This window comes from Anolis sagrei, chromosome 2 (genome assembly GCF_037176765.1).
Source record: "Anolis sagrei isolate rAnoSag1 chromosome 2, rAnoSag1.mat, whole genome shotgun sequence".
Lineage (NCBI taxonomy): Eukaryota > Metazoa > Chordata > Lepidosauria > Squamata > Dactyloidae > Anolis > Anolis sagrei.
The window spans coordinates 32,607,442-32,633,056 of NC_090022.1; the positions used below are offsets into that span (position 1 = coordinate 32,607,442).

General features: G+C 39.4%; 1 protein-coding gene across 13 annotated transcripts in view; it reads right to left on the reverse strand.

The window, feature by feature from the left end:
- Positions 1–25,615, reverse strand: part of CADPS (calcium dependent secretion activator) — a 437,940-nt gene that overhangs the window by 265,600 nt on the left and 146,725 nt on the right. For all 13 annotated transcript variants that reach the window (XM_067463444.1, XM_067463445.1, XM_060766448.2 and 10 more), the window contains exon 4: positions 3,893–3,973. In XM_067463444.1, coding sequence (XP_067319545.1) covers positions 3,893–3,973 — 81 coding nt within the window. The remainder of the gene's footprint in view (positions 1–3,892; positions 3,974–25,615) is intronic.

Here is a 25,615-nt window from a genome sequence, read left to right on the forward strand (position 1 = left end):
AATGATTTATTTGGAAGCTATGATGACTCTATGTCCTGTGCAGAACCTCCAAAGAACAGTAGCTGCAAAGAAGAAATGGATACACTGTGTAGTACTTACTTACTTCCTTACTTGCTTGCTTGCTTGCTTACTTACTTACTTAGGCAATCCCCCATTGTCTGAGTAGGATAGTCTTCCAGGATCAGTGTACTGGTGGTGGGTCCGTAGGTGATTGTGGAGCCCTATTCTTGATCTGCATCTTCTCCCACAATGAGGGCATTGGTTTCCAGGTGGGAGGTAGTCCCGGTCAGGGTTGGCTTGATGTGCCTTCCTCTTGGCACATTTCTCTCTTTTGCTCTCCATTTGCCCCCCTTCAAATTCTACAGCACTGCGGGTCACAGCTGGAGGGCTCAACAGTTCTCAGTATGCCAGAGTTTTTAAGGTTGGCTTTGAGCCCATCTTTAAATCTCTTTAAATCTCTTTTCCTGTCCACCAACATTCCGTTTACCATTCTTGAGTTTGGAATAGAGCAACTTTGGGAGACGGTGGTTGGGCATCCGGATAATGTGGCCGGTTCAGTGGAGTTGATGACAGAGAAGCATCGCTTCAATGCTGATGGTCTTTGCTTCTTCCAGCAAGCTGACATGTGTCTGCTTGTCTTCCCAAGAAATTTGCAGGATTTTTTGGAGGCAATGCTGATGTAATTGTTCTAGGAGTTGCATGTGACGTCTGTAGACAGTCCACGTCTCGCAGGCGTATAGCGGGATTAGGAGGACAATAGCTTTATAAACAAGCACCTTGGTATCCCTATGGATGTCCTGGTCCTCAAACACTCTCTGCTTCATTCGGAAGAATGCTGCACTCACAGGGCTCAGGCGGTGTTGTATTTCAGTGTCAATGTTGACTTTTGTGGAGAGGTGGCTGCCAAGGTAGCGGAAATGATCAACATTTTCTAATGTTACACCATTAAGCTGTATCTCTGGCATTGGAGAGGGATTGGCTGGTGACTGCAGGAAGAGCACTTTGGTTTTCTTGATGTTCAATGACAGGCTGAGCTTCATGTATGCTTCTGCAGAGGTGTTTAGATGGCTTGTAGGTCTTCTGTCATCAGCATATTGGATATGCTTCTAGTATACTGTAGTATACTGGGTAGTATATTTTAAGTAGGTCAAGTCCTACTTAAAATCACCTTAATTCCATGGAAATACCTCTACCATTGGGCTCCAATGAATAGACTTCATACTCTTTGAAGGATCTGAGGTGTGAGCAATTTCCTTCAAAGAAGTTTCTACTAATCCAAAGCTGCATGTCTAGAACAGCAACACAAAACAGCATTGGCCCTTTACTGCCCCAAAGCAGACATGATTTTTCACTTTCTAGGGCATACTTATTTACCCTGGCAGTCACTTCTTGCCAATTCATAGAAGCAAGCAGTGTCAAAAACTGCCCCCTCCTACTTCAGCTGAAGGGTTGCTGACTATGGTCCTGAATAGTAGCAACTCTGCCTGAAAGTAGTGCCCGTGTTCCCTTCTGGAATCTAGGGCTTCATTGTGGAATGAATGCAGTTTAACACTACTTTAAATGCCATGGCTCAACACTACTGAATTGTGGGAGCTTTAGTATAACAAGATCTTTAGACTTCACTGTCAAAGAGTGCTGATGCTTTATCAAGCCACAAACCCAGGATTCTATACCACTGAGCCATGGCAGTTAGAGTGGCATTAAACTGCATTCATTCTACATCACCCAATCTCCTCTCAGCACCCAGTACGATGCAGCATTCTGAGATGCTCAGCCACATCTTGGTTGGGCCAAGATTTCTTTTTTGGGATTTTCTCTGCACTGTGACAATGTTCTTTGAAAAGTGGAAGCACATATCACAAGGGCAAAGGGGGAGAGTGAATAGTATTCTTCCAAACGCCAGTGCTAAATAATAAATAATAACAACAATTAGAGACTCGGTTGGGTATCTCATGATTATTTTGCTAAGAAATCTCACCATGGAATGTGTTGTGTCCCTGAGATTCTGCAAAACAGCCTAGCAAGTGCTAGTATACAAACATTGAACTTGGCAGTTATCCTTCAGGGATCTGCAGCATATTCCAGGGAGACTCCTTGTACATCTGTGTTTCCCTGGAACAAACCACAATAGTCTGGGACTATTAATATATTCAGCTTTATAAGTTGTCAACAGCATATCTGGTTTTGTCAGAAATATCCTTCATCCTATTTGTTTTTGGAGATAGGAAGGCTGGACACAGATTTCAATTCTTTTATCCCATTTTATAAGAAAACTATGTAAAAAGGCACACAAGGAGCTGCCCCTTTTGTGTCTTAGATCATTTTCGTAAGAGCCACAGTTGCATGGGTATTCCCAGTGCTCTGCCTCATAAGCACAAAGCTATCTCCCCATTCACAAAGTTGTCATCTTCATCATATTCTAAGGCCTATTTTTAATTTGCAATAAGTACTTTCTCTTTCATTTGATACTATAAGCAGACCCTTAAGCTCCTGTGTGCTAATTTTGTATGATCTTCTGGCCCTGAGCCTTTATAAATCAAAGAATATAGTATGACCTCTATATCCATGGGGGATATGTTCTGAGACCTGAAACCATAGATAATAGTAAAGGTTTTTGAGTTTGCAAATAATTTTATTGAATATTTTACAAAGAAAAAGAAATTAAAAATGGGAAAAGGAGGGGGGCGAGGGAGGGAGGAAGGATAAGGAAAGATAGATAAGTAGGTAGGTTGTCTATGGGAGGGGTGGTGGTTGGAGTGGTGGGTGTATCGGTAAGGATGGCATGAAAGAGAGGGGGGGGTGATTCCTCGGGAAGGGAAGTAGGTGGGGTCAAGGAGGACAGGAGGGGTGATTTCGGCTTCCAGTCCTCTCCGTATCTGGCATCGTGGTTTCCTTTGTCCGTGTTTGTGGGTGTGGCTACCCCTCTTGTAGCTTTTCTAGGTGTAGTATTGTCTTAGATCCTTATTGTATGGTTATCATCCATTTGAGGTTTTCCTGGATCAGATAGTTCTTCACTGGGGACCACTCTGTTTTTATTATCTTCATCTTTTGATTCACCTTCATCATCTGTGTTAATCTGCCCATGTTCATAACGTCTATGATCTTAATCAGCCACTGTTCTTGTGTTGGTGTCTCCTTGGATCTCCAAAACCTAGTGTAGCAGATTCTCGCTGCTGTTGTAAGGTAATTAAAGAGTTTTTCTTTATTGGTTTCTAATTATTGGGCCCGAGGAGCCAGTGTGGTGTAGTGGAGGAGGGACTAGGACTCTGGTACTCCAGGATTTAAATCCTCCCCAGGCATGAAAACTCATGGGATGACCTTAGACAAGTTATACCCAGTCTCAGAGGAAGGTACACAATAACAACAGAAAAGATCACAATAAAGACCAGGATCTTGGTGGAGGATACGGTGGTATGTTTTTGTATCTCTATAGCATGCACCTTTTGCTAAAAAGGGACCGAGAATATATAAAAATATTAAATATATATATTTTAAATTGCCTGCCCAAAGTAGATTGCCCTTTGCTATGCCTGCTATTTTCAATGGAAGTAAAAAATCAGTTGCATTTCAATTGATTTTTTTTCTTTCAATACAGATAAGATGGTATAGGTCCCAGAGTGGAGGGAGACTAGTGCAGAAGGCACATAGATAGAGCCTGCCCAGTTGGGCTCTTAATGTATCCAAATCCCCCATGTTATAAAATTACATAATTGCTAGTTATATGACAAGTGTTTTACCTAATCTTGTCCCAATTGCTTCCTAATTTGTCAAATGCTGCACTTTGACACAAGCTGCTAACATACAAACTGCCTCGTGGTTGTCTTTAGAAATGTAGCACATGCAGGAAAGATCCAGTCACAAAAGCAATGTCAACATGTTCTTTCTTTCTTACCTTGGCAATCTGATCTGCCATTTGAAGACGTCCATCTAATTCCCGCCTGATTTGTGCTGCTTGTTCATCCGGATTATCCAGCTGCATTAAAGGAAAACAACGTAATTAGTACTGATACAGCTGTGAAGAAGGGAGGGCAGGCAATTAGGAAAAAAACACTATGCATTTCAGCATCTTCTGTAAACATATTTTTCATTATCATCACTATCTTGAAAAGGTTATCTATTGGGGAAAATTGTACCATATATCCAAAATTTTCCTCCCCATACTTCTCAAATACAGGACAACTTGACGGCTTTACTCAATAAAAAGATCCACTCGATACATGAACAGAATATTTGAACATTCAGATGGTCCTTAGACAGATGATGGTTTGGGGGTGATGTCTGCTCAAAACTAAGCAATGTAAAAAATATAACAAACTTCTATTAATATTCATCCTTGTCCAGAAATTATGCATAAGCTGACTAATACCAATGTACAGAAATCTGACACATACAGCTGTATTTATAATAATGTTGAAGCTACATTTCAAAACCATTTTGGTTCATGCAATCAGACCACATTGAAGGAGCTGGACCATTTTGCTTGTTAACTGCCACATTGTTAGACATTATTCACCTCATACATAAAAGGGTACACTAACTTTCAAAAGGGAGGCAGAAGTAATTGCTGTGACTTTTTCCTGTGTAATCTTTCATTCTTATGCTTCAAGAGATGAACAAAAAGCACTTTTGTAGGGAAAGGTACAGCATGAACTTCTATACAAAAAACACAGGTGAAATAGGTTGCGGTCCATAACGCAAAATGTAGTTTCTTAATCTTTAAGGTAATAAAAAAACTGTTGTTTTTGCTGTAACAGGTTAACACAGCTAGTTCCCCCCTCCAATTTTTCAAATCAGCCACCAGCAATCTACAGCATCAAAAAAGATTATTACATCTTTTATATAGAGAAATGTCAACAAGATGGATTGCTGAAAAGACATTACCACTTAAATGCACTCCCCCATGGCATTTATATTAAAGTCTTTGAAGCTTTTATAATGTATACTTTATCTAAGTCCTGGTAAGATGTTCATTTTGGGAACTGTTCTATTTCTATACAGATAATAGAGGCCTACATATTACACTATATTATCTTCTGACTGTTGGCAAGATAAATGTGGTATATGTGACAACTGTAGCATACATTTCTCCCCAGAACTAAACTATTTATTATTATCTACTCACTAAAAGAAACAAAACAAAAAATGAAACTGGAATTAAAGGAAATGAAAGAAGTGCCTCCTGTTTTTAGTCCAAGCAGTCCCAGGTTGATTTTGAGATTATCATGCAGACCTACACACAGATGTTGTTACAAACATGACTTTCTAGCAGTTTAGATCAGCCTTTTACAACATTTTATTGTAGAACCCTTGCAATAATTGGCAGGTTTCGGAGAAAATTTACACATGGTGACTTATACATATGATGCTTGATACCCATTAACTCATAACTACAGGCTGGCCCTTAATATTGGTAAGGGTTGTAAATATCTAAAACTAGCAGTTTGGGAGAATAGTTTCAAAACATACTTCAAATTGTAGTTGAAATACTGATGCAACAAACTAAAATACTGATAATAATCACTATGCTTACCCAGATGTGGACAGGTTGAATTTTGGAAGAAACAAAAGATATACACATCTAGTTAAAATAATTAAGATGCATTTTAAAAGGATTTTATTCAATAAATTAGCTAATTTGTGGAATGAAAACTTTTTAACAGAAAACACTGAAAACTTCTTTTCAGTGTCTTCTGTTTCAGTTTTTTTCTGATTCCAACTACTTATCAACCTTACATTCTGAAACTCTTTCAATGAAGATTTTGTTGTCAGAGTGTATGAATTGTATTGGAAATCTGGAATGTGTCCAGATGAGAGAATGCAAACAAGGATTTGGAAATCAAGTACGTATTATAAGACACACTTGAAAAAGTTGGATATGCTTAGCCTGAAGAAGAGAAATGTGATGTCAGTTTCCTTAAAATAGCTGAAGAACTGCAAACAGAAGATGGAACAAGGTTGTTTTCCACTGCTCCAAAAAGTAGGACCCTTGAGCTCCAGTTTTGGGAGAAAGATTAAATATAAATAAATAACATTAACCATAATAGGAACTGAAACAATGGATTCAAATTATAAGAAAAGAGATTTGGGCTAAATATTAAGGAGGATGTTTGATGGTGGAATAGATGAGCTCAGATAATGGTTGAGTCTCCATCTACACCAGTAGTTCTCAACCTTCCTAATGCTGCAACCCATTAATAAAGTTAGTTCCTCATGTTGTGGTGACACCCAACCATAAAATTATTTTTGTTGCCACTTCATAACTGTAATTTTGCTACTGTTATGAATCGTAATGTAAATATCTGATATACAGCATGTGTTTTCATTCAATAGACTAAATTTGGCACAAATACCTGATATGCCCCAATTTGAATACTGGTGGGGTTGGGGGATTGATTTTGTCATTTGGGAGTTGTAGTCGCTGGGATTTATAATTGACCTACAATCAAGAGCATTTCGAACTCCACCAATGATGGAATTGAACCAATCTTGGCACACAGAACTCCCATGACCAACATTGGCTGGGTCTCATAAGTATTGACCTTGAGTTTTGGAGTTGTAATTCATCTACATCTAGAGAACACTGTAGACTCAAACAATGATGGATCTGAACCAAACTTATATGCCCAAATACGTCATCCAGTTTTAGCCCTCTCCTAGGTACCTGGTTCATCCTTCCTGTGAGACAGGAAAATTATAGTGATGATAATTAGAAAGACAAAGCAAGATAGCTAAAGTGAGACTGAACAAAGGCTTTCCACATATATGACTAGAACTCTATCCAGCAGGCTAAACTTCAGTACTTCTGCTGAGCTTACCAGGCACTTTGAGCATACTAATTTATTTTCATCACTGATCAATTGACCCCCTCCACCACCCCTGGATTTTGCAAATGCTTCGGGAGAAATATAAAATCACCAGAAGCGTTCTGTGTACAGTAGTACTATCTGTGATGACAGCTCTCCATAAAACACTTTTATAAGCTGGCTTGGGGTTGCTGTAAATACTATCCTCTATTTTATCCTTCTCGGGAGACAAATTGCTTCATACAGCAAACACTTGCTTGGTGCAGTGCAGTCTGGAAAGTTACAGCCGCAGCAACCATTACAGTTTCAATACCTGATCTGACTAGACATGAGTGCTTGGGTTATAGTTCTCTGAATGTATTAGACTACACTGTCTATCCATCAACACATTGCTGAACCTGAAAGCTGCTGCAGCTGCTCTCAAAGCAGCTTTGTTTGCACATGCACATATGTACGTGGGCCTGTATTATCAGAACATTCAACTGGTCAGAGATAGGTTTCTGACAACTTCTGGAAAAACTTGTTTTTACAGTTGAAAGATGGTTAAAATGTGAAAGTCTGGTTCTGCCTGTGAAAGACAGACAGAAGTTTTTTGCACCTTCCAGAATGAAGTCCTTGCTGAGAACAAGCAATAAGCTATCTGTCAGGTCATTATTTTCAATAAACTGCATTGCATAGATATGTCTTCCTCTCATTGAGAAAACTCCATGGCAATCAATTCTCTCTGGATTTAAGTTGTCAAGGATAAGCAAAATCCTGTGGTCATGATTATTTCATTGCTTTGGTAATTCCAAAATGGCCTGTTATTTTTGAGCTCTGATAATTGAGGTTAACTGCATCACCCAAAATAACCTGCAGGCTATTTTTGGATCTGAAGGACACTACGTGGCTTGAAAGATGTCCTCTTGTTTTCCTACAGTAGCACCTTTCATTCTGCAGGCATTTTCTAAGAATGTTTTCTGGAAAAGGAGAGCTAATAATTTTTTATAATTAGTTTAATTCTAAAACATATATATATCTTAGGCAATAATCAGGCAATATACAAAGGTCAGTATTTTCATCTCCTCAAGGGCATTACCTGCATTTTCTGATAACAGGATTTCTGCCCTTGAGAGAAAGCAGAATATCCTCTATTTAAATAAGAGGTAACTCAAGGATTATATCTCCCTGTGCTTTTTCAAGCACTTTGACAAGTTCACCTCTGAAGAGGAGACCCAAAGGAGCCCTTGGTTTACTATGCAGGTGGCTGTTATTTAATAAGTGAAACTGAAGACTAGAGGGTTGATGGTGAAAACAAGGAGCCACTATGACCAACTACAAGCTAGAACAGTGATGGCAGTGAAGAACTAACACATTTTGGTCACCACTGCATCTGCAAAGTGCTGTATCCAAACTGCTTTGTATCGGAAGTATTCCCCTCAGATTTTGGAATACAGTGGGGTTTGGGGTGCAGGACCTCCACAAAAGTGGGAAAACTACACTTTTAAAATCCCCACTTCTTAACTTGAGTGAAAATATCTCTAGGAATCTCTAGGGACCCTTCCACACAGTCATATACTCCAGAACACCAAGGCAGATAATCCACAATATTTGCTTTGAACTGGATTATCTGAGTTCACACTGCCATATAATGCAGTTTAATGTGGAGTTTATACAGCTATGTGGAAGGGGCCTAGATCATCCAGCATGACTTCCAGGGGGAGATAACTATAAAATCTGAGTGGAAAATCTAAAGATTTCTATTCTCAACACTATAATCAAATCTGCAAATTATCTAATAATCATTGTTTGAAAAAACATATTTCTGAATGGGCAATAGGTTGCTGAGAATACTATATGGTTTTCTGTAGTTCCACTGAAATCCCTTGTTCAAATGGGGTGTATGAGTGATTTGTTTAAGATGAGTCTCACACTTTCAAAAATTGCCAGACTTTACAGGAGAAGTTAGTCTCCAGGGCATACATAGATCTATATTTGCTCTTTGCTTTTACTATTGCGAAAAAGAAGTGTGTGTGTCTGTGTCTGTAGCCCACTTGCATAAGTAAGTGTTCTTGCCAGGAGCAACAAAAGTAGAGAGGTAGTCATCATTCCCTCTCTTTTTATTATCTGCTCTGTTACTTTCATACCTATAGACTGATCTCCCAAACTCATCCCATCCCACCCCATTCAACTTTTAGGCTACTTTGCTTTCTTTCCTCCCGTTTCCCTCTTTACCTCAGATTACTTCAATTGCACTCTGTTAACTCAGTGGGAGGAGAGAGTGAAGTGTTCTTCCCAGGAGGCTCAGGCAAAAACAAACTGCCAAAGCTCCTAGTTTGTATGTTCGTCTGCATGTTGTTTCCCAAAAGGACAATGGATATATGCCTGATGTGCTGTAGCCAATTAATACATAGGGAATGAAGATGAAAAATTAAGCCTTTAGTCGCAGCCTACACAGAAATGGGTGCTTGGCAATCGTTCGCAATGCAAACATGCCATCTACCAGGAAAATGCGATATGAAATAGATTTTTTACTAGTATAGAAAACCCTTGGGTCTGCCACCCCATATTTTTCTGTTCTCCACTTGGCTCTTTCTTCTCCTGGCTTATTTCCCTCCCACAAAGCACTTCAACCCAAAGAGTGCTTTTCTGCTTGATCTCTGAGAGCTGTGGGCAAAACACCATTTATGGGTTTGTCATACAACTATCTCCTCCATCTCTAGAATGTAATTTTCATGTAAATATATTTCTATGCAACAGTAATCATTTTTTACCAGCTTGCATGTAGGCCAATAAATTGGTCAGGAACTATTTCCAGTAGGACAGGCATTGTGACCTGGTGATATATGGCAGAGGTTGCCATTAGAGGTAGAGCAGCAATATTCTGGCAACCTTAGCCTAGTTTACCACTCAGCTATGTAGAAGTCAGATCTTCATGATAAATAAAGTCTTTCACTCATATGGGTGTGCATTGTACATTCTGGCTCAGGGGTTGCTACCTACTGTTACTATTAAATTTTCTTTACTGCACCAACAAGCATGTGCCTTATTCATCTGTTTAACTATCACAGCCTTAAGTACGAAAATAAGCAAAAGCCATGAGAATTAGCTATTTATGGCAGCACAGGAGACAATTTGGAAAGAGACAATTCTCCTTTCTTCCTTAGTTACTAAAATCTTATTTCACAGTTCAGAGACTTCAGGCCTTCTCTGCCTGTGTGAACCAAAATAAACATATTCCCAAATCTCTGGCAATTGGTCTGCCTTCTCTTAATGCTGATAAGAAAAGGGCAATGTAGCTTGAATGCTAAAAATAAATGTATGGCGTATCTTGGGGGAACCTACACTTTTTAGATGTCAGGCGATCAAATAAGTATCAAATTGTGAATATTCTGAGGAATTGTGTTTCCTGGGAGGGCATTCATCCTATTTGCTCCACAGTATTTATGTATTTATTCATTCAAATGTTAATCTTCCTATATCACAAAGACTCAAGCAAGGTTCAGCATTTAGCAAAGCATGGTCAAGATATGTATGTACACTGCACTGTGTAAGAATGCTTACTGAATAGTGTTCATCTTAGAAAACAATATTTTTCATCTAGCTTTAGATGAAGAATTCGTTTCAGAATTAGAATATTTTTTTCATATCAGGAGTGACTTGAGAAACTGCAAGTCGCTTCTGTGTAAGAGAATTGGCTGTCTGCAAGAACGTTGCCTAGGGGACGCCCAAATGTTTTGATGTTTTACCATCCATGTGGGAGGCTACTCTCATGCTCCCACATGGGGAGCTGGAGCTGACAAAGGGAGCTCATCCACACTCTCCCTGGATTCAAACCTCTGTCGATCTTCAGTCCTGCTGGCACAAGGGTTTAGACCATTGTGCCACTGGAAGCTCCAATTAGAATAATAAGAATGATAGAGTTCAGATATTAATGACCATGATACTGCTTCCAGGTACAAATGGTGATAAAAATACACTTATTGATTTTCTGACAGTTGTGCAATTGATAAGAGCCCTTGGTCCTATGCTCTTCTCAAGAAACTCATCAGACACCTATCTTTAAGAGGGGCATACTGCTAAAAGCCCAACAGCTTTTAGGTGAAGTGAAGCAATATTAAGAAGGCAGTCACTTAGATAAAGGAAGTCACACAACTGCTGCTAAGGAGCTCAAGCAAATATACTAAGTAAGGACTGTGTACCTCAGAGACATGCCTTCTATTTTTATTTTTAAGGGATTATTTTTCTTCCCTAACCATGCCTGTAGCTTTCACTGCCCTCATCTCTATCTCAACATAGTCTTCACTGACAGCAAAGAAATATGATATACAAATATGATAGGTTTCCTGGATTTTCTTTAACAAATGCCCCTTTGCATCAATTTAAGCAAAATCAGTGCAAAGCAACAAGGTTGAAACTCAGTCATTTCTGCTTTCATACTAGTATGAGTTGGATATGTGAGTACCACCAATACCACAAAAACATAAACCAATGAGGGAGCGTATTCTTGCCCTGCAATGAATGTTTCAATCTTTCAATAAATGTGGCATAATACTACCAACACAGCAGTTGGTGTTTTGGATCTTTCTGGTCCCCTACCAGATTCTTAGTAGCCAGCATGGTATAATGTTTTGAGTGTTAGATTATGACTATGGAGATCAAAGTTTAATCCATGCTTGGCCATGAAACTTACTGGGTGACCTTGGACAGATCACACTCTCAGTCAGAGAGAAAAACAATGACATACTTCTGAACAAATCTGGCCCAGAAAATCCTTTGATTGGTTTGCCTTGGAATTGTCATAGATTGGAAGTGACTTAAAAGCACACAACAACAAATTAGGATCTTGCTGCCAAGAGGGGATGTGGAGCCAGTGTATTTTGCTGCTCTGTTGGAAATGTTTAAGAAGTCTGTAGATGCTGAACTGCTCCATCTCTGCTTTCTGAATCTAACCTTCCTGCCTTCAGAATAGCATATCTGCTGATCCCTATAGTTTCAAGTCCACCTTCCCAGGACCACAGGATTACTCTCTTAGGACTTGTTCACAGAGTTCAATTGCAGCACCCCACATGCCCTTCATCCTCCTCTCATCACACGAAAGGGATGGGAGAGAGTGATTTGGCACCCTTTCCCTTCCTCCATCAGATGGCAGAAAGGATGACAAATGCATGGCCCTTTCTACCATCACACTGGGAAATGGAAAGGAAAGTGCTTCCCCCTACTTTGGGTGTTTCCCCTGACTTTGGAGGAAAGTGGGCCGGACCTGCTGTACTTCATATAATGGCTTGCAGCAGGCCCTCTCCTTGCCACAAATTGAAGTGGCAAAATGGGGCAAAAATACCCCATGTGAAGAGGTGGTATAACTGCCCTAGGAGATGTAGAAGAAAATCATCTTATTTTCCACATCAAGGAAGTGAGAAACAACAATTTTATGCATTTATTTTAAAAATGTACTCTCTAAAGACAACTGCATATTTATGAGCAATGACAGACAAATATAAATGCCAGTTCAGCAGCACAAAATGTGCTGCCTACGCATGTTTTCAAAAACTGCTAAAAGATAACAGGATGTTTGATACCAAAAGCCTCCTTGTATATAAGGGGAAACTGAGCCCCAGGCATATGAACTGATCCATCAGTCAGTGTTGTCTTCATTGCCCCATATACTCATTGTGGATTCTGTTAAGAGGCACGATCAACCAAACTTTTGAAAGGCGTTTCCACAATATGTTCTTACCATTGTGTCAATAGAAAGGTTAGGAAGCTGTCCTCCCTTCTGTTCTGTATATTCTCCAGTTGTAACAAGTTTGCTGGTTACTATTTCTATTTCTGGGCACAATTCAAAGTGTACTCTATGACATTTAATGTTCTACATGGCTTGGATCCAGACTATCTAAATGCCTACCTAAGCAGTTACACTGTACAATGAATGCAGTGTCACACCACTTTAACTGCCATGGCTCAATCTTTTCAAATCATGGAAGATGAAGTTTCACAAGAGCTTTTTCTGCCAAATAGTGATGCATCCTCCCCAAATTCTAAATCCCAGTATTCCATAGCATTGAAGAAGTAGACTGGAGACCTCATTCACCATATAATGCAGTTCAGACAGTATTATATGGGAGTGTAGACCCAATATGGATCATTACTGGCAGGCTCTGTAAAACCAAAAATCCTATAATTTCCTTATTTGGTTTGTTTACTCATCTGCATACATCTTGGGGAGACTCTAAAAAGGAGAGTGCCTCTCTTAAATTTCAGACATCCCCAGAAAGCCACATGATAGGTTTGCCCTAGGGTATTCATAAAGGACTTGACAAGACAGAGGTCTTCCTGGTAGATCGTAAACCAGATTGGGGTATAGGGTGGCAACCTGTGTTGGACGGGGTTGCACTCCCCCTGAAGTCACAGATCCGCAGTTTGGGTGTCCTCCTGGACTCATCACTTACGCTTGAAGCTCAGGCGTTGGCAGTGGCTAGGAGGGCCTTTGCACAATTAAGACTCATGCGCCAACTGCGACTGTACCTCGTGAAGGCGGATCTGGCCAGGGTGGTCCATGCCTTAGTCATCTCCAGATTGGACTACTGCAATGCACTCTATGTGGGGCTATCCTTGAAAACAGCCCGGAAATTTCAATTGGTTCAACGAGCGGTGGCCAGGTTGTTAACTGGTGCTTCTTACAGGGAGCGGTCAACCCTTCTGTTTAAGGAGCTCCATTGGCTGCCGTTCATTTACTGGTCCCAATTCAAGGTGCAGGTGCTTACCTACAAAGCCCTAAATGGTTTGGGACCTGCCTGCCTGCGTGACCGCTTCTCTGTGTACGAACCCACACAATCTCTTCGATCATCTGGAGAGGCCCTGCTTGTGCTCCCACCACCATTGCAAGCGCGATTGGTGGGGACGAGGGAGAGAGCCTTCTCGGTGGTGGCCCCTCGACTCTGGAACTCACTCCCCAAGGACATTCGACATGCCCCAACTCTGGCAGTCTTTAAGAGGAGCCTGAAAATGTGGTTGTTTCAGTGTGCCTTCCCAGAATAAGTAAACTCCCAGCAATATGTCCCTAAACGCACTTTATTGGTGATCTAGGTTTGTCTGCACATTTCATCCCTCTCCAAAACTTCTATCCTAGTTATATGTCCCCTTGTCATGCCCAGCATTATTTTTTTTTTTTTAAAAATTATTACATTTGGCCTAGTCATAGGTTTTTAAACGCGCCGTGTTATTGTTAATGTTTATTGCTTATTTTCTGCTTATGAGTTTATTTATTGTTTTGTGTTACTGTTGCTATTGTTTATTGTTGTATTGTGGGCTCAGCCTCATGTAAGCCACACCGAGTCCCTTGGGGAGATGGTAGTGGGGTACAAATAAGGTTTTATTATTATTATTATTATTATTACTTGAAGGTATACACCACTACCAACAACAATAACAACATGGCAATGAGAGAGAAGAAGAGTTACTTGAAAAGGATAAATAAATCTAACTAATAAAGAAATATAGTAAAATAAATGAAGTACCCAACAGGGAATATGAATAAACAGGCAGTTAAAGAATAGTGCTTGTACTTCACAAGAAATATCAACTAATGACAACTGCATAACTATTCACTAGGCTGCCAGACAAATATGTGAATTTTACATCACTTGTTAGAACTGAATACACATGCAAACAAACACAAACACACACAAAAAGAGATCACATTCATATTTTCAAACAAGTGAGACACCCTCCTCAGTGAGTCTGAAGAAATGGACTGAAACCCAAAAATGTTTAGGCTTAAAAGTCCTGCATTTATAAAGAAACAAATATGCTATCTCTTTGTGAAATTGCATCCACTTAGTAATACTACACATTAGACTCTTTCAAGCTATTGATAGATTTCTGATCCTGTTTCTATACACACAGATAATCATACAATAATGTAGAAGAACAAGTGAGATTACTTAATCTTTTAAAGAAACAGTGAGACACATAATCTACCAAACTGGGGCTAATGTGGAAACGAAACTAAAATCAAAGATACATGTGTGTGTAAAAGGAACCACTAGAGCAAGACTAAAGCAAGAAAAGGACGGATTAAGAATAAACTAAACATTAAAATTACCAAAAAGACTGCAAACACATAAACCGAAAGAAAGAAAGGATTAAGAAAAAAAGAATTAAAGTAAACTGAGTCTCATGCCCTAAGCCTAACTGACAGAAACACAATCACAAAGGAATCATTTTCCATTATACTCCACAGATGGACGGCTCTTGAAACCCAGGAGGTCTTACCACCAGTGGTTGCCTACTATTATTACACCTAACTCTAAGCAGAGAACAAGGAAAATCAGGAAAAATGGGTTTTGTGGCTATAGTCCCTCCCAACAAAGAGTGCAACTGGAAATTGCTGATAAAATTCTTGCACCAGATTTCAACCAATACTTGGGCACTTACATGAGAATAGAGAGGTTACAATGTTTTTTATTTCTTTCTTATTGTAGTATTCAAAGCCCAGAATATAAAGTATTATTATTATTATTATTATTATTTTCTTGAAGGAAATCAGTTAGACTAGAGATGCTGCTGAGCCAGTCCAAATAAATTCAAATTAGGTCACATCATTTTTGGATTGAAGCACAGAGGCAGGGAGGAAGAGCAGCAGAGAGGCACAGTGGAAGCCTGCATCTTACAGGTGCCTGCCTGTGACTGCAAATAACAGGGGAACCTAAGTGTTGCCGTTTTCAGGGACCTCTGTATATTGCATCATCTTTTGAAATATAGGAAGGTAATATCAGTACATTATGAATACATTATGAATACCCATTATGTGTAATAAACTTAGTGTAGGGGCTTGTCTTAGTGAACTTAGACAAGCCCTATACTACAACACTTTAGGAAAGAGTTAAAACTTGTTAGTCTACACTGCCATGCAATCCAGTTCAAACCAAATAATGTGGATTTTATACAGCTGTGTAGAATGAACCGTAGCCTATTATGGGCTTCCCTATTATATCATAATCATTAGTATGTGTGCGTGTGTATCTATATCTGTCTGTCTGTCTATCTACCACTGTTGTTGTTCATATCAACTGGAGCAAACATTTACTGAAAGTAACACCTGGGGGGAAAATAACTGAGAACATTTCTGCTAAATTTCTTGTTAATGGAATTGGATTTTGACCAACTGATTGACATATTGTATTTGTATGTCTCACTGGCAGACACTTATGTTTGAAATGGCACACTGAACAAGATGCTGGATTAGAGTTTTTGCTGCCATTCTCTTTTCAGTCACGATGATAGATGATAGAAAGGATTTGGTAAGCCATTTATTCCCCTGTCTTCCCTGCTTGAGTATTACATATGATTAGGGTTCCATGCTGTTTTATTACAATGAGCCAATGGCCAAAATCAAATCATTAGTTACACACAGAATAGTAGGAACCTGATAGCTGATGTGTTGACCCAATTTATATAAGTTTCTGTATGCTTTATTAAAAAGGAGATAACGAAATTCTCCATCTTAATTATTTGTGATCTTTTTTAAACACAAGATTGTGCAGTTAAATTATAGCACTGCTTTTAAAATATGCATGTATATTAGTTAGCACAGATAAGACAATGTATAATGGGAAGTACCACCTGGCAGCTACTTACTCATCTGGGCACCCATTGCAATGTCTTCAGTAGGCTCTGCCTATGGCTGGCAAAACAATGGCAGTGACCCAGCTGGTCATCTAGACCAAAAAGGGCTCTGATGTGCACCCGTATTGCATCTGGGTCTGCTCTGGAATACAGCATTCTGGATTATTTTGACAGGTGTAGATGCAGCCTGAGAAAGGAAGGAGTCAGAGGATGTAGCCAGAGGGTGCTAGAAGCTAAGAGCACACAAGGTATGGCAAGTAGTAGAAATAGTGGTAGAGCTAAGAATCCTGAGGATGATTTGAAGGTAGGGCAGAACTTTACATATTGATACAAGCTCATCAGACAGGGTGAAATCAGCATCCCAGGATGCTTTCAACCCATATGGGAGCTGGAGGCAAATGCTGGACATCACATGATGTCAGGGTGATGTCCTGCTTAGGCCCCGCCCCCAATCAGGGTGAAAGCATCGCTGGAAGCTTTACCCTAACACAGGAGGATTCTTGTGTTGTGCTGGCTTCAGTGGGTGGGAAAAGCCTTGTGACAGGCATCTGCATGTGGGGCGTCAAATTCACCCCGCTGCTCCCTCTTCCTCTACCAGAAGTCTTACCTGGCCTTTCTGATAAGGTCAATAGAAGAGTTGCCAATTTTGGAAATGGACAAGGAGAAGCTGAACTCTACTTCTTTAATACAAACACAGAACAAATGATTTAGAAATGAGGTTGTTGAATTATTATGAATAGGGATTCTTGGCCTCAATTTTTTCACTTAGTCATAAAGATAAGTGCATGACCCTGGGCCAGCTTCATCTTTCTCACAAGGGTGGCATGAAGATAAAATAGGAAGAGGTATTATATATGCTGTTCTCATTCCTTGAGGAAAGAGGGGGTATAACTTTATATAATAGTAACTGGAAAAGAGGAGGAATTGTTTAAAAACTTGTACATGGCCAATTGTATTATTTTCTTTATAAAAAATATCCTCCTCCCCCCCAAAAAAATCCCCCAAAACTGGACTCAAGGTGATGTACAGTATAGGTTAGAACAAAATAGCTAAAACAATATGTAATATAAAAGTATTTTAAAAGCATTAATAATCAATTTAATTAAAATATTGTGCCAGATTCAAGATCAGCCACTTAGTCGACTTAAAACCTCATCATATTGGAGGTCGAGAAGTGTCTTCTCTGTGCTTCTCTGCACTGCCGGCATGGAGTCCCCTGGAGTCCATCAGATGACACAGGACTACTTGCGGCAGGGTTCCATTGCGCTCCATGCTGGCAGTGCATTGAGGAAGCCAGGAACAGTGGGGAAATGTTGTGGGAAGGGATCCCATGATGGTAAGGGAATGCAGTGTTACGCTGGCCCACAGTTTCCCCTGGCTTCTTGACCTCTATGTGATGAGGTCCCTAGGGTGTCATCTCCATGGGCCTTGAAACCCATACTCACCCTGAGTTGAGTCCCAGATATCTTCAAGACATTTCTCCACATCCAGTGAGTATATTTTTCCATCCCTCTTACCCTACATCCTACTAGCAATATCCATTGTGACAATGAAAAGTAGGATTCCTTCTTGTACTGGAGATTGCTTGTTGGAAGAGGATGGACACATTGGTGTGCTGCATCCCAATCAACAGGAGAACACACTTACATTACTCTCAGTGGCTGCTGCCCATATGTCAGGACTAGAAGACTTTTACAATGCCACTGATATCATGATTATGGATACATAAGGATTGTGGATACAAATAAGGTACCGATCATGACTCATGATCTGCAAACATGGATCATGCTTATTGTTTTTAAGACATTAATTTAAATCAATTAAGACTGCATAAAGCACATATTATATAACCAACACATTCATTTTATATACTTCTCTTCTAACCAATTAAATGCTGAAGGTTTGTTTGAATAAGAAGGTCTTTGCCCACCAGCAAAAAGAGAAGAGTTACTTGGAATTAGTTCTTTTCCCAGTAACAATGGAGTAACTACGTTCCAATCATATTGCATCTTAATATTGGATTGCGCTACCCATTTTGTGATCTGATTCAAAATTTGGTTATGAGCTGTCCTCAGTATTGGAGCAAGCATATGTTTGCATGCTGACTTGTACTGTGCTTTTATGTTCAGTTGCAGGGGCTGAGATGGCCACTCTGAACCCCTTTCGGGATAAGAAGGGCGGGGTATTAATACAGTAAATAAATAAATAAAGGCAATATCATGGACAGAAGAGAGTTTTGTACTATGGGTTAGCATTCAAAAGGAATCTAAAAAGCATTTATTGTATTCAAGAGGTATACTTTAATTATTTCAAAGATGCATCAAAGTAAAAGTTAGAACAATAAACAACTCTTTTGGAGGGAGGAAGTATAATATTTGTGCCGTAACTGTAACTAATTATTTTTAAAATTAAATTTCTAAGCTCTGATACTGATTTGGACACAAAAAGGAAGGAAACAGATCTCGAGCAAGATAATGTTTCTGTAATACTAAAAGCAAGTGGATATTCAAGAAATGAAAAACTAGGAAGTTTTCAAACCATGTGTTAAAACTGATTTTAAGGATAACAACCACCTCCTTACTTCAAACTGTTTTGTTATGGAATCATTTTCTTTTAGTTTCTAGCTTTAGGAAGAAAGAACATTTTGTTTCTAAAAACAGGCTATTCTTTTATGTTTTCCAGGATATGCTTACTAAGTTCTTATTTTTACATAAGTGAATGTATCTCCCTTGATATCTTGCCACACAAGACTTAATGCTATTGGGAAGGATTTACTGGACATGCTAAAAAATTTATTCGATTCAGATTGGATTTCTAAGCTTATTGCTGATCAGTGTCCCAGACTGGTTAAAGGTGATATTCTTCCCAGAACCACTTTCCTTTTACTCACTGACATTTACTGTTACATGAAATACATTGTCATGAATGATTAGTAGGAGTTCAGTTAAAATTACTGTCACCAGGCAGGAATTGTTAGGTAGTGATGAATGGAACTTTATTCCCAACATATGTGGACATCCAGGTAGAAGTAAATGTGGCATTTGAATCCCATGGGACTGATCATCACCTAAGTGTAGATGTAGATGTGGCCATAGTCTCCAGAGCAGTAGTTCTCAACCAAGGGTTCGGGACCCCTGGGGGGGGGATGCAAGGGGGTGTCAGAGAGGTTGCCAAAGACCATCAGAAAACCCAGTGTTTTCTGTTGATCATGGAGGTTCTGTGTGGGAAGTTTGGCCCAATTCTATTGTTGGTGGGGTTCAGAAGGCACTTTGTAGGTTAACTATAAATCACAGCAACTACAACTCCCAAATGTCAAGGTCTATTTTCTCCAAACTCCACCAGTGTTCACATTTAGGCAAATTGAGTATTTGTACCAAGTTTGGTCCCGATCCATCATTGTTTGAGTACACTACCTGCTGGATGTAGGTGAACTACAACTTCAAAACTCAAGGTCAATGCCCACCAAACCCTTCCAGTATTTTCTGTTGGTCATGGCAGTTCTGTGTGCCAAGATTGGTTCAAATCCATCATTGGTGGAGTTCAGAATGCTCCTTGATTGTAGGGGAATTATAAATCCCAGCAACTATAACTTCCAAATGACAAAATCAATCCACACCACCCCCACCAGTATTCAAATTTGGGCATATGTAGTATTTGTGCCAAATTTGGTCCAGTGAATGAAAATACATCTTGCATATCAGATATTTACATTACAATTCATAACAGTACCAAAATTACAGTTATGAAATAGCAACAAAAATAATTTTATAGTTGGGGGTCACCACACCATGAGGAACTGTATTAAGGGGTCACAGCATTAGGAAGGTTGAAAACCACTGCTCCAGTGGATTTTTTTCACTGTTGTTTTCATTCAGAAACTGTTTCCCTGCCTTCTCTGGCCCCTTCTACACTGCCATATAAAATCTAGATTATGTGCTTTGAACTGGATTGTATGGCGGTGTAAATTCATATAATCCACTTCAAAGCAGATAATGTGGATTATATTCTTTGATAATCGGGATTATATGACACTGTAGAGGGGGCTCAGTTGATAATTCTGCTGCTGCATCTTCAGCTATTCAAATTACCTTGACATCTTCATATCATAGCATGAGAAAATCCATGGGTATGTCTTATCTGAAGCCTAGCTGTACCTTCCATTGCCAGAAATCTTATCAACCACATTTTCTGTATCTTAAAAAAATCAAACACCTTTTAAAATTACGATATTTCAAAAATTCAGCAAGATTAAGAATAGTTTGTATGTTATTCGTTAATTGCCTTTATGGCAAAAACACACACAATGACATTCTGATCCTCATGGCTATTCTGAGAAATGTGTTTTCTCAATCTGCTTGCCAAGATAGTAATATCTTATAGATGGTATTTAGTAATGAAATGGGTCTCTAGTTCTTTCTTAATGTCTCATCTGCATTTTCTTTATGAATCACTGTGATTTAAACATTTCTCCAAGAATCTGGCACCCACCCTTCTTCTAATAACTCACCACACAACATTTATAATGATTGAGCTAGTTCTATTAGTTATTGTTACAGTTCAGAAAAGTTCTCAATATTTACCAATGATTGACAACTGGGAAATAGAGGGAGAAAACATGGAGGCCGTGACAGACCTTGTATTTCTAGGTGCAAAGATTACTGCAGATACAGACTGCAGCCAGGAAATCAGGAGACACTTACTTCTTGGGAGGAGAGCAATGACCAAATAGTGATAAAATGGTGAAGAGTAGAGACATCACACTGCAACAAAGATCCGCATATTTAAAGCAATGGTATTTCCCAAAGTCACCTATGGATGTGAGAGCTGGACCATAGGGAAGGCTGAGCGAAGGAAGAGAGATGCTTTTGAACTGTGGTGCTGGAGGAAAGTTCTGAGAGTGCCTTGGACAGCGAGAAGATCCAACCTGTCCATACTTCAAGAAATAAGGCCTGACTGCTCATTGGAGGGAAGGATATTAGAGGCCAAGATGAAGTATTTTGGCCACATCATGAGAAGAAAGGAAAGCTTACAGAAGACAATGATGCTGGGGAAAATGGAAGGAAAAAGGAAGAGGGGCAGACCAAGGGCAAGATGGATGGATGGTATCCTTGAAGTGACTGGATTGACCTTGAAGGAGCTGGGGGTGGTGACGGCCGAGAGGGAGCTCTGGCGTGGACTGGTCCATGAAGTCACAAAGCATCGGAAACGACTGAACAAATGAACAACAACAAACCATGAAAATTAAAAATAATGCTCTTTTAATATTTTTTTCCAGAAGTAACAATTCAATTTCAGCATGAGGAATAGACAGTATTAAGTTATAATCCCCTGTGTCATAAAGAAAGAAGATCTACACCTTGGGAAAGCTGTATGAATATCTAGAGACTGTTTTTAGGGGCCCTTCCACACAGACCTATATCCCAGAATATCAAGGCACAAAATCCCAGAATATCAGAGTCCACACTCAGATAATGTGGGATTTCTACCTTGATATTCTGGAATATTGGACTGTGTGGATTAAAAATAATGCTCTTTTAATATTTTTTTCCAGAAGTAACAATTCAATTTCAGCATGAGGAATAGACAGTATTAAGTTATAATCCCCTGTGTCATTTAGAAAGAAGATCTACACCTGACATGAAACCCCTGCAATTATAAAGGTAATATGAAAGTTATGTAAGACCACAAGAGGAGGAAAGCTATGTCTCATTAAATTACAATCATTATGTAATATAGTTATGTCTTCACTATTGGGGCAAGGAATTAATTATAAGTAGTTTGTTATTTGCAACAAGTTACTTCCAAGATCCGAGCAGCTTACTCTATTGAAGTCATATGAAAAAGGATCACAAGAAAGTCATGCCAAATCTGGTTTTTATACCTGAGAAAATTCAGGCTGGATCTATACGTCCCTAAATCCCAGGATCTGATCCCAGATTATATGGTTTGAACTGGATTAGATGAGTCTGCACTGCCAAATAATCTGGGATAAGAATATATATATTTATTTATATTTATCACATCAGGGGCAACCAGACAACTGTATGAACTTGACATTTTGTGAGCATATCTCACCAATGAGATCAGTCACAGAGGTCCCTTCCATTCTGCCTTATATCCAGAATCTCATCCCTGATTATCTTCTTATGATAAGAAGATAATTAGGGATGAGATTCTGAGATATAAGGCAGAATGGATGGGGCCTCCGTGACTGATCTCATTGGTGAGATATGCTCACAAATGTCAAGTTCATTTTGCTGGGTTTTGTCACCTTTGTCATCTCACTTGACTGGTCAGCCTCACTAAACTGCAAACCCCAGAATTCTGCAGGAGGCAGAAACCAGATTTTAAGTGGACTTTTTTCTTTAGTGTCATGAAGTAGACCAGTGGTCCTCAAACTTTTTAAACAGAGAGCCAGGTTACAGTCCCTCAAATTGTTGGAGGGCCGGATTATAATTTGAAAAAACAAACAAACATGAATTCCTATGCACACTGCACATATCTTATTTGTAGGGCAAAACCACTTTAAAACAATACAATAATTAAAATGAAGAACAATTTTAACAAATATATGCTTATTAGTATTTCAATGGGGAGTGTGGGCCTGCTTTCGGCTGATGAGATAGGATTATTGTTGTTGTTGTTTATTTTATTTATTTTGTGCATTTCTACCCCTCTCAACCCCTGAGGGGGGACTCAGGGCGGCTTACAAAAGGCACAATTCAATGCCTACACATTGTTGTTGTTGTTGTGTGCTTGCAAGTCGTTTCAGACTTAGGTTGACCCTGAGCGAGGGCCTGGTAAATGACCCTGAAGGGCCGCATCCAGCCCCCGGGCCTTAGTTTGAGGACCCCTGAAGTAGACAATAGTGAAATCTATAAGTAGCAATCTGAGAGAAGCAGCTAATTGTATGACTGGTCACTTAGGGCACTTCCACACAGTCCAATATTCCAGAATATCAAGGCAGAAATCCCACATTATCTGAGTGTGGACTCTGATATTCTGGGATTTTGTGCCTTGATATTCTGGGATATAGGTCTGTGTGGAAGGGCCCCTAAAAACAGTCTCTAGATATTCATACAGCTTTCCCAAGGTGTAGATCTTCTTTCTTTATAAGGAGCCCTACTACATTTCCATATAAAATCCAGATTATCTGCTTTGAGCTGGATTATACAGCAGTGTAGACTCAGCTAATCCAGTTCAAAGCAGGTAATGTGGATGATGTGCTTTGATAATCTGGATTATATGGCAGTGTACAAGAGGCCTGAGGCTCTGTGCTCTTAAGGGGGGGGGGGGGGGTCATGACAGGTAAGGAACTTAACCTATTCATTTTGCACCATTAGATTATAATGGAGGGTCAACAAAACAATCCAAAATCTATTACTTTACAATAGTCCCAAATGCGATGCTATAGGGGCCAATTTCTATGTAAGCATTACATTTTTACAGTGCTGTTACTTGAGTGGGGAGTCGTTAAGATGCTATTCTGAAGTGTTAATAGACAACCTAGGTAAATAATATTTTTGAAATGATTAAGAGGAAATAATAATAATAATAATAATAATAATAATAATAATAATAACAACTTTATTTTTGTACCCCGCCTCCATCTTCCTGAAGGGACTCGGGGAGGCTTACATGGGGACAAGCCCGAACAAAATAGTTAACATAACACATCAAAATTAATAAAAAAGCAACATATAACAAAATAAAAACAAATACAATCAGACAAATCGGACAAGTCAGATTCGCTATGGAGAAGCACTTTTGATTTAGTTACAGCCTCAATGCACCAATGCAATACTAAATTTGAAATGTCACTGTACATTTTGATGACTCTTCCAAACATGGGGTAAATATGAAATGCAAGACTCATGTATATTTTAAATAAAGATCCTTCTGTGGCCATTACTCAAGTTCAACAAATTAACCCTATTTAATTGGGGCATTACAACCTAAAGGAGTGAGAACGTGGCAGCCAAAGCCTTAATATTCTGAGAAACAATCCAGAATTCAATCTGAGGTAATGGTGGGAGTACAGGAGCAAGATAGCTCTCCATTTATGGATTTACTTGGCTGTGAATCCTACTAGATGAAGCATAACTTTCTAATTAAATTGGAGTGTGATGCTTGAAATGTACCGACTGCTGCCATTCCTGGCTAGCTCCCAATTCTTGATCGCTGATCGGCCATAACTTGTACCAGTTATGATTGGGCTGCTTCATATATCATAATTCTGTTACTTTCCAATCTCACTTTTCACTAATGCATACTACAGTAGCTGCTTTCTGAGTAAAGACCCTGTATTTTCCTTGCTAGCATAGCTGTGTAAAAGGAAAAACTAGTTATAGCAGCAAGAAAACCTGCACACGCTGCGAACTGAGTACATAATTAAGCAGGGTAGCATATTGTGTAAAGCTGCCATTTATGTCATGATTCTATGTTGCATTTCCCACCAACAAGTCAGAGATCCCCACAATTCTTGCATTCCTTATTTTCATACACACTGAGTGATGCAGAGTTAAGACTACATTTATTTTAGCAGAACAGGGAAGGCAATGCTTCTTGTTGGAGCCCAATATACCTCCTTCTATCTATTCTTCAATCATCATCATCATCATCATCATCGTCAATCCAGAGCAGAAGAGAAAACTGGTGAAAGAAGGCTCTCCATGGACACTTCCTGGCAAAAATTGACAGCCAAATTGACAAAGAAAATACATGGCTGTGGCTCACAAATGGAACTTTAAAAAGGGAGACAGAGGGCCTGATTCTGGCAGCCCAAGAACAAGCCATTAGAACAAATGCCATCAAAGCCAGAATTGAAAAGTTGACAACAGATCCCAAATATAGACTCTGCAAGGAAACAGATGAAACAATAGATCACACCCTCAGCTGCTGCAAGAAGATCGCGCAGACAGACTACAAACAGAGGCATAACACCGTTGCTCAGACGATTAATTGGAACCTGTGCCACAAATACCATCTTCCTGCAACAAAGAACTGGTAGGATCACAAGCCAGAAAAAGTTACAGAGAATGAACATGTCAAGCTACCCTGGGACTTTGAATTCAGACAGACAGAGTTTTGAAGCACAATACTCCTGACCTCATGATCGTGTTAAAAACAAAGCATGGATTGTCGATGTTGCAATCCTAGGTGACAGCAGGATTGAAGAGAAACAACTGGAAAAACTGACACGAAAT